We start from the raw sequence: 13,627 nt of genomic DNA on the forward strand, positions 1-13,627 counted from the left end.
AACCCCTGGGACAAATTTGTGGTTTCCCATCCACTCATCAAGACTGCACCTGAAAAGGGTCATCAAGGTACACTGTTTGACATGTATGTGAAGTCTATTCCAGAGACGAGGCAGGCTCTAGGAGACAAACCTGTCTCTCCAGCAGGTTTTGTTGAAGTCGCATATTACATTCAGGCCTTTCAAGTGGGCAGTGGGGAAAGAGTTAGACTTTACAGATGTGGAGCATCTCTAAAGGGGCAGGTTCTGAGATTGCCTTCTAGGTGAGACACAGATCACCTCTATGCAATCTGTACGATAAGCAAATACAGGAGTGTCATGGCAAAGCATAGAAACAGGACCTGAATGGCTGAGCAGGAGGGAGGAGAGCATGTTGTGCTTCTGGCGACATGGATGGTGTGCCAGAAGAGAGAACATCTGTTTTTGTTTTTGCTCTTGTTGGGGTAGGGCAAATCATGGCTATGCAATAAGCCAGTCAAGTGTTTTTTTTTTGCTCTTCATGGGGAGGGGTGCTGGTTGAACTAGCTATGCTTCTGTTCCCAATGTTTCATAATCTGACCTTTGCACCATGGCATATGGTGCAAAAGCTGCTACACAGGACATTTACTCATTCAAAAGCATTTCCTTGTTGCATTTCAACAAGAAAAACACTTATAAAAATATGATTTCTGTACACTGACATCACTGAAGAAACACTGACGCCTTTAACTGTAGTGGCATCAGGGCAGGAAAAAACATGTATTGCATACGCAAAGCTGCCCTATTAAACTCTATGGGCACAACACGTTACCTCAAGGTAATGTCACAGTAGTAAATGCTAAATTTATTTAGGCTGTGATTTGACAAAACGTTGATGAAGCTTATTATTAAAAAATGTATTGCTGTACTTGACTCATCAAATGTTACGATATATATATATATATATATATATATATATATATATATATATATATATATATATATATATATATATACACCATCATATTGGGTGACTTCAACTACCCAAACATAGACTGGGAACATTACTCAAGCCCCAACACTCTAGCCCAAAGGTTCCTGGAGTTCATAAACTCAAATGCTATGGAACAACTAGTCACCATTCCCACAAGAGGAGAAAATATTCTAGACCTGATCATCACAAACATGGGGACAAAATGCTCCCCACCGGAAGTATATCCCTCATTGGTGAGATCAGACCATAAATTAATCTCACTGGAGATCCACATCCCGCCCCCAACCCCAGCAAAAAAGACCACAGTGAAGAACTTCTCAAAAGCAAACTTCACACTTCTTAAGACTGGAGTGGTATCCTTCAAGGCCCCCGAGCCAGTGGAAACCACAACCCACTCTGCTGAAACCCTTACAAATGCCTTCTACGAGCACCTCCAGGAATGTATGGATCAAGCAATCCCTAATAAAATCAAGACCCTTTCCACCAAAGGCAGGCGCCCGGTCTGGTGGACCCCAGCCATAAACAAACTCTACAACAAGAGGAGAAAGCTACTACATGACAGAGCAAAATCCCTAAAAGGGAAAGGCATCTGTGATCAATACTAGCAAAAAACTACGATCACTCATAAAATCATCCAAGGCCAACTTTGAGAGAAAAATCGCTAAAGACACAAAAGACAATCATAAGGCCTTCTTTAGCTATGTTAGAAACCTGGGTGGAAACTACCAGATATGCTCAGAATTAGTCCAAAATGATACAAAAATCACTGAACCCACAGACATTGCCAACATACTGGCAGACAGGTTCAGTGCTAATTTCTCCCCTCCCTCCCCCCCCAAAAGGAGAAATATCTATCCCACCAGAGTCTAGCCTCCCAAACATCTCAGATGCCCAGGTGAGAGCTGCTCTCTCTAAAGCAAAAAACACAGCATCAATGGGACCGGATGGTGTCCCCGGCTGTGTGCTACACGAACTCAATGAGGAACTAAACCCACACATAAGGCTGCTGTTTAATCTTAGCCTTACTACAGGATACGCACCAAAGAATGGCGTACGGCAACTGTGGTCCCACTCCACAAAGGCAGTGCTTCTACGGACCCTGGAAATTACCGCCCCATAACTTGACGAGCCTTGTCTGCAAAGCTATGGAGAGGATCATAATGGAACTCATAAATAAAGACATTGGGGACCTACAGACACTGGATCCTACCCAATTTGGCTTTGTCAAGAGCAGATCCTGCCTCTTGAACTTGGTCGACTTTTTCGAAACAGTCACTAAGGCCATTGATGAGGGTAAGGCAGTTCACACAGCCTACCTTGACCTAGCAAAAGCGTTCGACACAATACCCCACTCGGGCATCATAGAAAAGCTCACCAGCTTAGATGTAAACCCATATGTCACAAGATGGGTTGCAAACTGGCTCAAGGACAGAACCTACAGGGTTAGAGTTGCTGGTGCCATGTCAGACTCTAAGCCGGTCACGAGCGGTGTCCCACAGGGCTCAGTCCTGGGCCCCCTCTTGTTCGGCATTTATTTTTCTGAAGTGCAGGCAAACATAGGGGAATTGTGACTGATAAAATTTGCAGATGACTGCAAACTGGGCACCATAATTGACACTCCATCAGACACAGACATCCTCCAGAGAGGTCTCATAGAAATGGATAACTGGTGCCAGAGCCATGGCCTTAAGCTAAATGCCAAAAAATGTATAGTCATACCCTTTGGGAAAAACAAGGTAACCCCTAATTACCACATAGGTGGTAATCCATTAAACACGGAAGAAGTTATCAGGGACCTGGGGACCCAAGTTGACAGTAACCTCTCTTTTGACACTCACATTGCCAAAGTGGTTAGGAAGACCTTCTACATTGCCCACCTGATCATGAAGGGATTCACATCCAGATCAGGAGAAGTCATTGTACCCCTGTACTCTTCACTTATCAGACCAATGATTGAGTACAACGCCCCATCGGAATGTACCTTACCCGACACCTGCAGCAGTTGGAAAGACCCCAAAAGTTCCTCACCAAAAGGATAAAGGGGCTCAGACATATGTCATACGCTGTCCGACTGAAGAAACTCCAGCTCTATTCAGTCGCATACCAGAGGTGATCTGTGCCTGACATACAAGGCCATGTCCAACCCGGAATTAATGGACATGCTCCACCTCAAAAAATCCAAATCCACCAGAGCCATGAGAGCAAGAGACTTAAACCTCAACACGGATATAAATAGGACATGCTGGAGGGACAGATTCATCACCCAGAGACTCCCTACACTATGGAACAGAATCCCAGTCCATGTGAGGCAGAGCCCCTCACTGACTCTGTTCAAGAGAAATCTTGACGAGTGGATGGGAGATCGTAGGTTTACCCGGGAATCATCTCTGTGTCACTGCTGGACAGAGGCACAGCAAACTAATGGGTATAGTATTCTCATCCTAAGGCGTGGTGAAAGCCACACACACTCTGGCTAGGCTTATAAATGCCCTAGGGCAGATAGCCTAGTATGAACCTATGAACCTATATATATATATATTTATATATATATATATATATATATATATATATATATATATATATATATATATATATATATATATATATACACACATATACACACACACACACACACACACACACACACACACACAGTGGATATAAAAATTTACACACACCTGTTAAAGTGCCAGTTTTTTTTGTATAAAAAATGAGACCACAATAAATCACCTTTATTGTGACCTATAACCTGTACAATTCAATTGAAAAACAAACAAATCTGTTATGGAAAAAACATAAAAAATAAAAAAGCATACAATACATTGGTTGCATAAGTGTGCACACCCTTAAACTAATACTTTGTTGTGTTCCTAAATACTTTAATTTATCATGTCCCCATAAACATGGGTGTTGCTGGACCAATTCATGAGTGGGTACCAAGTATATAGCTGTAGCCCTTGTTTTATCTTAATTAACTTTATACCATGGGGAAACAACAGAACTGTTTCAGAATATTCCACAACACTGAGATGTCCTTTTTTTGGGTCCATTGGGTACAAAGTAATATTTTCAAATAAAGCCAACTTTTCTCGAACACCATACCAATTATATTGTTGAATTTCTGAATACCTTATTTTCTTTGCCAGTGGTTCTAAGTATAATGCAAATAAAAAAGAGGAAAGAAGACATCCCTGCCTGTTTTCTCTTTTCAGGCACAGCATATCATAGAGGGACCATCCCATTTTGATTTTTGTCTCCTGTCACTCATATATCCTTCTAATTAATTTTGTTATTGTATCAGGAAATGAGGAGAAAGTATTTTTCTGGTCAGGAGGCTCAAAGATCCAACAGGGGATGGATTTGGAATTATCCCCAACTGAATTTGAGCTCAAAGAAACTTCTGCATCATTCTGTCCATGTCGATTTCGGACAAACTCCTTGAACAATACCAGTAGCTTGCCAGGTACCCAGTATTATTGCTGCACAGGTTAAAACAGCACTGTCCAAGGCCATGAATACAGCTTCTATGGGACCTGACAGTATCCCTGGCTGTGTTCTACATGAACTACAGAGTGAACTGGCACCTCACCTGTGTGCCCTGTTCAATCACAGCCTCACTTCAGGCTGTGTCCCTACCGAATGGCGCATTGCTACAGTCATCCCTCTCCACAAAGGAGGCGTGACTACAAACCCTGGGAACTGTTGCCCCTTTAGCCTGACGAGTCTGATATGCAAAGCTATGGAACGCATCATCATGGACCTAATAAAGAAGGATATAGGGAATCTTCAAACTCTGGATTCTACACAGTTTGGTTTTGTGAAGGGTAGATCATGCCTGCTTAACTTGGCCGACTCTGAGTCTATCACCAGAGCTGTGGATGAAGATAAGGTGGTTCATACAGTCTACCTTGATCTGGCCAAGGCCTTTGATACCATTCCCCACTCAGGAATCATAGAAAAACTTACTAAGCTAGGGATCAACCCTATATCACTAGGTGGGTTGCAAACTGGCTCACAGATAGAACCCACAGTGTGAAAGTAGCCGACTCCAAGTCAGACTGCCTATCAGTCACGAGTGGAGTCCCACAGGGTTCGGTCCTGGGTCCTCTCCTGTTTGATATCTACTTCTCTGAAGTCCAGGCCAGCACGAAGGGACTCTGGCTGACAAAGTTCACAGATGATTGCAAGTTGGGAGCTATTATTAACTCCCCAGGTGATGTTGACATCCGGCAGAAAGGCCTCAATGAGACCAATGACTGGTGTCAGAACCATGGCCTTAAGCTCAGTGCCAAAAAATGTGTCTTCATCCCCTTTGGGAAAAACCCAGTTCCCTTGAATTACCACGTTGATGGTAGTCCAATGAACACAGAAGGCATTATAAGAGATCTGGGAACACAGGTTGACAGCAACCTGTCTTTTGGCCACCACGTTGCCACTGTGGTCAGAAAGTCCTTCTGTGTGGCACATCTTATTACTAAGGGTTTTGCATCCAAGAAGAAAGAGGTCATTGTATCCCTCTACTCTTCCCTCATTAAGCCAATCATCGAGTACAATGTCCCATTTGACATGTACCTCACTAGACACCTGCAACAACCGGAGAGGCCATAAAAGTACCTCACAAAGAGGATCCTAGACTTTAAACACTTGTCCTATATGAACAGACTTAAAAAACTCCAACTATTCTTTGCCTCATATCGCCTACTTAGAGGCGATCTCTGTTTGACTTGCAAAGCCGTGTCTGACCCAGCTCTGTTAGAAATGCTACATCTAAAGAAATCCCAATCGCTCCACACCAGATGCTCCACAGACCTCATCCTCATTACCACAATCAACAGAACATGCTGGATGGGCAGGTTCATACCTTAGAGACTGCCCATGCTATGGAATAGACTTCCAATACATGTCAAGCAGAGCACGTCACTGGCCGTCTTCAAAAGAAATCTTGATGAGTGGATGGGAAATAGATAATTCACGCCGGGAATCACTCCAGTGGCTCTACTCGACAGAGGCACTAGGAACTAAGGTTGGGTTATCCTGTGGGCTAGGCTTGTAAAGGCTCCATGGCCATTAACCTAGTACACACCTATGAACCTAAGATCTGGAAGTAGTAGTAGAAGGCTGGATCAGACTTCTTTACATACCAATTCAGTCTGGATAGATCCAGGATTGGTCTTTGGCACTGTTTTATTTGGGATGAAAAAGAAGCGGGAGTAAGTTCCAAATTCTACTTGTTTGGTTGGGATTTCATCTGATTTTAAATGTGGCAAATGAGATCTGAGGGCTTGGGGGAAGCAGTGGAGGATTATAGGTAAAGGGAGGAGATAGATACTTGGATCTGAAATCTAGGAAAATGGCCAAATCGGGTCCAAGGGTTGGATCCTAGACCCAGTGGTGAGGAAAAATGAAAGAAGACAACACAGATGCCTAGTTATGGTAAGTACATAATTAAGTGCTTCTTAAAGAACGTAACCATTATTGCCTTGATTCCACTTCTTAAAACTGGTTCTCTCATTGCTTACATAACAGGTTCTTCAAAGTCATCCTCCCTCTACCTAGTATGTCACATGTTGCTTGGGTTCTGTTCCTAGCCCCCCCCCCCCCGCCACCTAGTATTGTCACATGTTCTCTTGGGTTCTGTTTTTGGAAAACTGCCAGTGCTCCCATTGCACACTTGTCAGGTCTGTAAAAATGAGACTTAGAGTCGACCTCATTAAAACCACTGCAGTGTTTCATGACATGTTAGTATGTTGGCTTTTACCATTAAATTTTTAACCTTGCAGGCCTCGATGATGGCCCTCTGAAAAACTGTAGATTTCATAAAATGCCTTTAGGTTTGGCTTGAGCCATCATCTTTACCTTTCATATTCTTGTCAACAAAAACTGCATCGCTTCAGTGCTGTGGAAAAACAGCACTGACCACCTGCTAATAAAACGGGGCAGGCTTACAAAGGGTACTTCTGGCCATCCAAGAATATTTACTTCTTGTCATTGGCACTGTCTGTTCCAGAAACTTGTAGAAACTTCAGCAGTGCATTCGCTGAGTTATTGTTGGACCAAGCAATAGTTTTCACCATTGTCAGGTAATCAAGCAGGCAGGTTGGCTTCCAGTTTCCTAAGGATATACCCTTTTGATTAGCAGACTTCTTTACAAGGTCCTTCACAGGGAATCGTGTAAGGTCTTGCAGCAAATCATTTCTCATCTCAGGTCTCAGACTACCTCCTTACTAACAACCTCCTTTCCAATACTCAGCATGTTTTGTGACCAAACCATAGCACCACCACTGCCTTCCTCTCCTTTACTAACACTATCCTTCAGCATAAAAACAATGGCTATCTCTCCTCTGCTACTTTCCTAGACCTATCTAAAGCATTTGACATGGTCCCACGCAAACAACTCATCTCTGTCCTCAATAACCTATCCTTCTTTCAGTCAGTCAACAACTGGTTTCAGAGTTACCTGTCTGACCGCCAACAATCTGTTATATGGCAGAATAACATATCTCCCCCAACTACCTGTCTCCATAGGGGTTCCCCAAGGATCCATCCTTGGACCCCTACTCTTCTGTGTTTTCACCAATAATCTAGCCTCTGCCATCAAACATGGCACACTCATACAATACGCAGATGACTCCGCTATCATCTGCTCAGCCCAGTCCCTACCAAACTGCAAAAAGTCACACAGGAAGCCTTTTCCTCTGTTGAAACTTGGTTATCCAATGCCCAATTAATACTCAACCCAAACAAAACTAAACTACTCATCTTCCAACCCACCAAACATACTCAAAGCAACTCTCACTTTAACATCACAGCAAAAGACAACACCACTGTATACCCAACAGAACACATCAAATTGCTAGGAGTGGAAATAGACAATAAACTAAAATTTGACTTTCACATATCCATGACCATAAAAAAAGTCCACAAAAAACTAGGAGCATTATACAGAAATAAGCAACTTCTCACCAAAGCAGCAAAAATTTCAGTAGCAAATTCCCACCTTATCTCCACCCTACTTTATGCCTCTCCAATATATACCAACCTAAGGTAATGCGATCTAAACAAGCTAGAGACCTGCTTCAACAAAATTGCCAAATTCGCCACAGGGGCATCCTACCATAGTCACCACTGTCTCTCACTTGCTGAACTGGGCTGGCTTGAACTCCCTCACCTCCTTCAATGGTATCAACTCTCACTCGCCCACAAACTAGTAAACCATCCACTAAATGTCCCAACCCTCCAGAATCTACTCCAACCCTGTCACACCACCAGGCCACTAAGATCCAGCAACAAAAATCACTTGCAGATCACTGAAGCCAATAACTCTGCTGGTGAAGCACTATTCTCTTGCGCCATAGCCAAATTATGGAACTCCCTCCCACCCACAATTACCTCCGTACCATCATGCACCCACTTCAAAACTTTACTAAAAGCGCACCTAAAAACATGCTGGCTATGCCCTTGCAACTCCCCCTCTAATATCACCCATCCCATCCAACCACTACCTTTCTTTCCACCCCACTAACTACCTTGATTATAGCAAACTCAGATGCTCATAAGCCTAGTACTTATACAGCAGGAACTTCTTATTGTAACATTTGTTAATGTCTGTTATGTACTTCACAGATAAAGATTCTAGTTGTCTACTGATGTACTATGTTCTTCATCTGTAAATATGTTGGTAATTAATTTCTGTGTTAATCAAATTGTTAATCGCTATGTAATCCAATGTAACTACTGTCTGTTTATTTTAACTGTGGAGGTTTTCTCCTCGGACCTCCACTGAAAATGGACCTATGTCCAGTCGGACACTCCTGGTCAACAAATGTAAATAAAATAAATATTCCAAGACTCTTATATTTTCTGACTTCTCCACTCTTTTACTCTTCATCCCATATTAATGATTGTCTGCTCTGACAGAGCTGTCTCTCACCAAGGCCCCTATGTCTGGAATTCACTCTCCTAGTAACCTGTGGCAGTTTCCTACCCTTGCCTCCTTCACTAGTCAAATTAAGGCATGTCTACATCAGTGTGAATGCACATTTACTCTGTAACTTAATCTGACCGATCTAAGTGTTCTTGTTTATCTTATTGCAGGACAGGACTCCTAGGATCAGATTTTGGCATGAGCAGCCCCGAGTTTTCTCTTGTACACAGATGCTCTTTTTACAGGGTTGTGTAATTTACCAGCTTTGTTTGTATATAGTTGCATCTTCTGTATATTGTTTCTTTTTTTGTTTTACTGTAACTAGGTTGTAGCTAAAAGTAGGCCCTGGTGGTCCTGTTCATCTACCTGCTAACAATTAAAAATAAATGAAGTGGTAAGCAGGTTACTCAGCTGGATCTTACAGTACCAGGTCTGTGAGGGGGGTCCTGTTCAGAGAGGTTTAGTTCTCTCCCTCACCCCCTTGTGGTTATTTGGCTCCATGTGTACTGGACACGTTATGTAGTGTCCTGTACAGCGTAGATGCCTGATTTTCATTGCTTTGTCCTCAAATCCAGGAATGTGCATCCTGAGTAGTGCAGGGAGAATGGTAAGCTGTGCATCCTGAGTAGTGGAGGGAGAATGGTAAGCTGTGCATCCTGAGTAGTGGAGGGAGAATGGTAAGCTGTGCATCCTGAGTAGTGGAGGGAGAATGGTAAGCTGTGCATCCTGAGTAGTGGAGGGAGAATGGTAAGCTGTGCATCCTGAGTAGTGGAGGGAGAATGGTAAGCTGTGCATCCTGAGTAGTGGAGGGAGAATGGTAAGCTGTGCATCCTGAGTAGTGGAGGGAGAATGGTAAGCTGTGCATCCTGAGTAGTGGAGGGAGAATGGTAAGCTGTGCATCCTGAGTAGTGGAGGGAGAATGGTAAGCTGTGCATCCTGAGTAGTGGAGGGAGAATGGTAAGCTGTGCATCCTGAGTAGTGGAGGGAGAATGGTAAGCTGTGCATCCTGAGTAGTGGAGGGAGAATGGTAAGCTGTGCATCCTGAGTAGTGGAGGGAGAATGGTAAGCTGTGCATCCTGAGTAGTGGAGGGAGAATGGTAAGCTGTGCATCCTGAGTAGTGGAGGGAGAATGGTAAGCTGTGCATCCTGAGTAGTGGAGGGAGAATGGTAAGCTGTGCATCCTGAGTAGTGGAGGGAGAATGGTAAGCTGTGCATCCTGAGTAGTGGAGGGAGAATGGTAAGCTGTGCATCCTGAGTAGTGGAGGGAGAATGGTAAGCTGTGCATCCTGAGTAGTGGAGGGAGAATGGTAAGCTGTGCATCCTGAGTAGTGGAGGGAGAATGGTAAGCTGTGCATCCTGAGTAGTGGAGGGAGAATGGTAAGCTGTGCATCCTGAGTAGTGGAGGAGAATGGTAAGATGTGCTGTGCATCCTGAGTAGTGCAAGGAGAATGGTAAGCTGTGCATCCTGAGTAGTGGAGGGAGAATGGTAAGCTGTGCATCCTGAGTAGTGGAGGGAGAATGGTAAGCTGTGCATCCTGAGTAGTGGAGGGAGAATGGTAAGCTGTGCATCCTGAGTAGTGGAGGGAGAATGGTAAGCTGTGCATCCTGAGTAGTGGAGGGAGAATGGTAAGCTGTGCATCCTGAGTAGTGGAGGGAGAATGGTAAGCTGTGCATCCTGAGTAGTGGAGGGAGAATGGTAAGCTGTGCATCCTGAGTAGTTGGGGGAGAATGGTAAGCTGTGCATCCTGAGTAGTGGAGGGAGAATGGTAAGCTGTGCATCCTGAGTAGTTGGGGGAGAATGGTAAGCTGTGCATCCTGAGTAGTTGGGGGAGAATGGTAAGCTGTGCATCCTGAGTAGTGGAGGGAGAATGGTAAGCTGTGCATCCTGAGTAGTTGAGGGAGAATGGTAAGCTGTGCATCCTGAGTAGTGGAGGGAGAATGGTAAGCTGTGCATCCTGAGTAGTGGAGGGAGAATGGTAAGCTGTGCATCCTGAGTAGTGGAGGGAGAATGGTAAGCTGTGCATCCTGAGTAGTGGAGGGAGAATGGTAAGCTGTGCATCCTGAGTAGTGGAGGGAGAATGGTAAGCTGTGCATCCTGAGTAGTGGAGGGAGAATGGTAAGCTGTGCATCCTGAGTAGTGGAGGGAGAATGGTAAGCTGTGCATCCTGAGTAGTGGAGGGAGAATGGTAAGCTGTGCATCCTGAGTAGTGGAGGGAGAATGGTAAGCTGTGCATCCTGAGTAGTGCAGGGAGAATGGTAAGCTGTGCATCCTGAGTAGTTGGGGGAGAATGGTAAGCTGTGCATCCCGAGTAGTGGAGGGAGAATGGTAAGCTGTGCATCCTGAGTAGTGGAGGGAGAATGGTAAGCTGTGCATCCTGAGTAGTGGAGGGAGAATGGTAAGCTGTGCATCCTGAGTAGTGGAGGGAGAATGGTAAGCTGTGCATCCTGAGTAGTGGAGGGAGAATGGTAAGCTGTGCATCCTGAGTAGTGGAGGGAGAATGGTAAGCTGTACATCCTGAGTAGTGGAGGGAGAATGGTAAGCTGTGCATCCTGAGTAGTGGAGGGAGAATGGTAAGCTGTGCATCCTGAGTAGTGGAGGGAGAATGGTAAGCTGTGGGGAAATACTTGCTCTCCTGGTGCTGCACGTTAGATCCCAGTAAAGTTTGGAGGAAGGTTCAAATATCCCCAAGTACAGGACCCTCTGAGGATTGCCCCTAGCATACCAGCGGGCACTGTAAGGACATCTATTATTTTCTTGGTTTATAGTTGGTAGTGGTCTTGTAACCCATCCATTTTGCTGATGTAAATAAAGGTGTATCTATTTGTTTTATGCATTTCTTGGTTTATAGCTGGTAGTGGTCTTGTAACCCGTCCATCTAACTGATGAATAAATAATGAAGTAAATAAAGGTGTATTTATTTGTTTTATGTACAGGCTGAACGGGAACAAAACCTTCAGTACAAACAACTTGATGACCAGTTTAAACTTCTTCAGGGTACAGTGACAGAAGCTGAGAACATCATTCAGGATGCATTAGCCAGACTGGATGACCCACTGCATATACGTTGCACCAGCTCCCCAGGTATAACAACTGTACTCAAAATATGAAGTGATTGCAGTGATGTGTAATATCGATCTGGTCTGCTTTTAAAATAAAAGGGGAGTTTGTACAGTGTTTTTAAATTTCCATACTCCATTCAGCTTTTGTTTGTAATTCTTTCTAGGATAGCTTCAGAAGATGCATATTCTAGATTTATTTTCAGGGATAAATTGTCAAAAGAAAATAAAATGTGCAGTTAAATACATCCATACACATTAGAAATAAATTATCACATTAAAGAAATGATGAAGGGCAGCTTAAATGTGCTGTTATTGGAGGAAATCATGATCAGGTGGTAATTAAGAACAGTAGTTAATATGTGGAATTCTGAAGTGTTTGGAAAAGTCAAATCTGATCACTGTTCCACCAAGACCAATTCATTCAACAAGAGAAGCACTGTTCTGCTGATCAGTGCAGCAAGCACAATGACTTGTTTTTTCAGTTTTTTAATAATTGTGTCTATTTGCCTTTGTGATGCTGTTCAAAATAATGCAATGGGATGGTGTTTGAATTACTCCAAAAAGCCAGATTTCATTCATTTTGACTGCAAACTCTTCTGAAGTTTAGTGTTTTGGGGAGAACTCTTTAAATTGTTTCCCACCTAGAAGCTTATGTTTGACAGCAGATGATGATTACCTGGCCCACAAAAGCTACCTTTGTCCTTACGCACTTGATATCCATTGATACTTCATATGTAACTCATGACTTATTTATTTTTTTATCCAAACCCTCATGGGAATCACCTATGCTTTCTTGAAATGTGTTACTGTTTCGATAGCAATGTTTTCACATAGTTTTTCCAGTCATCCATCACCCTTTCTGTGAAATTATATTTCACGTACACCAGCTTCACATCTTCAAGTCTTCTGTTCTCGTACATCATTTTTGAAGTATGGTATCCATATAGACTCTGGTAATACCATTCATATGTTTAAATGCCTACATTCTGTAAATTAAACTGTTATTATATTTTACATGATGTTTTATAATATTTATTAATTAAAAATGTATTTAAATTGAATGCTTATGCTGTTACGTCTGCATTTTATAGTATATACCCATATATATATATATATATATATATATATATATATATATATATATATATATATATATATATGTTATGAAACAAGAAAGGTTTCCGATATAGTCGTCTGATTATTGTTTTTGTTTTGTGAATATTTAATTGTATAGGTTATTTATTAGTCATTATTTTAAAATGTTGTTCGTTAATTAATATGTTATGAAACAAGAAAGGTTTCCGATGTAGTCGTCTGATTATTGTTTCCTGAGAATACTGGAAAATATGAAGGTCTCTCCAAACACCATTATATTGGGCGACTTCCAACTACCCAAACATATAGACTGGGAGCATTACTCTAGCTCCAACACCCTAGCCCAAAGGTTCCTAGAATTTATAAACTCAAATGCTAAGGAACAACTTGTTACCACTCCCACAAGAGGGGAAAACATACTGGACCTGATCATCACCAACATGGGGACACTATGCTCCAGACCAAAAGTGTATCCCTCACTGGTAAGATCAGACCATAAACTAATCTCACTAGATATGCACATCCCGACCCCACCCCCTGCCCAGAAAACCACAGTGAAAAACTTCTCTAAAGCAAATTTCACATGCCTCAAAACTGAA

The 13,627-nt window shown here is 42.9% G+C and overlaps 1 protein-coding gene across 2 annotated transcripts in view; it reads left to right on the plus strand.

Moving 5' to 3' along the window:
- Window positions 1–13,627, plus strand: part of HIP1R (huntingtin interacting protein 1 related) — a 2,955,354-nt gene that overhangs the window by 1,916,710 nt on the left and 1,025,017 nt on the right. For both annotated transcript variants that reach the window (XM_044068914.1, XM_044068915.1), the window contains exon 19: window positions 11,808–11,955. In XM_044068914.1, coding sequence (XP_043924849.1) covers window positions 11,808–11,955 — 148 coding nt within the window. The remainder of the gene's footprint in view (window positions 1–11,807; window positions 11,956–13,627) is intronic.

This window comes from Protopterus annectens, chromosome 4.part0 (genome assembly GCF_019279795.1).
Source record: "Protopterus annectens isolate FY-2018-M chromosome 4.part0, PAN1.0, whole genome shotgun sequence".
Classification (NCBI taxonomy): Eukaryota; Metazoa; Chordata; order Ceratodontiformes; family Protopteridae; genus Protopterus; species Protopterus annectens.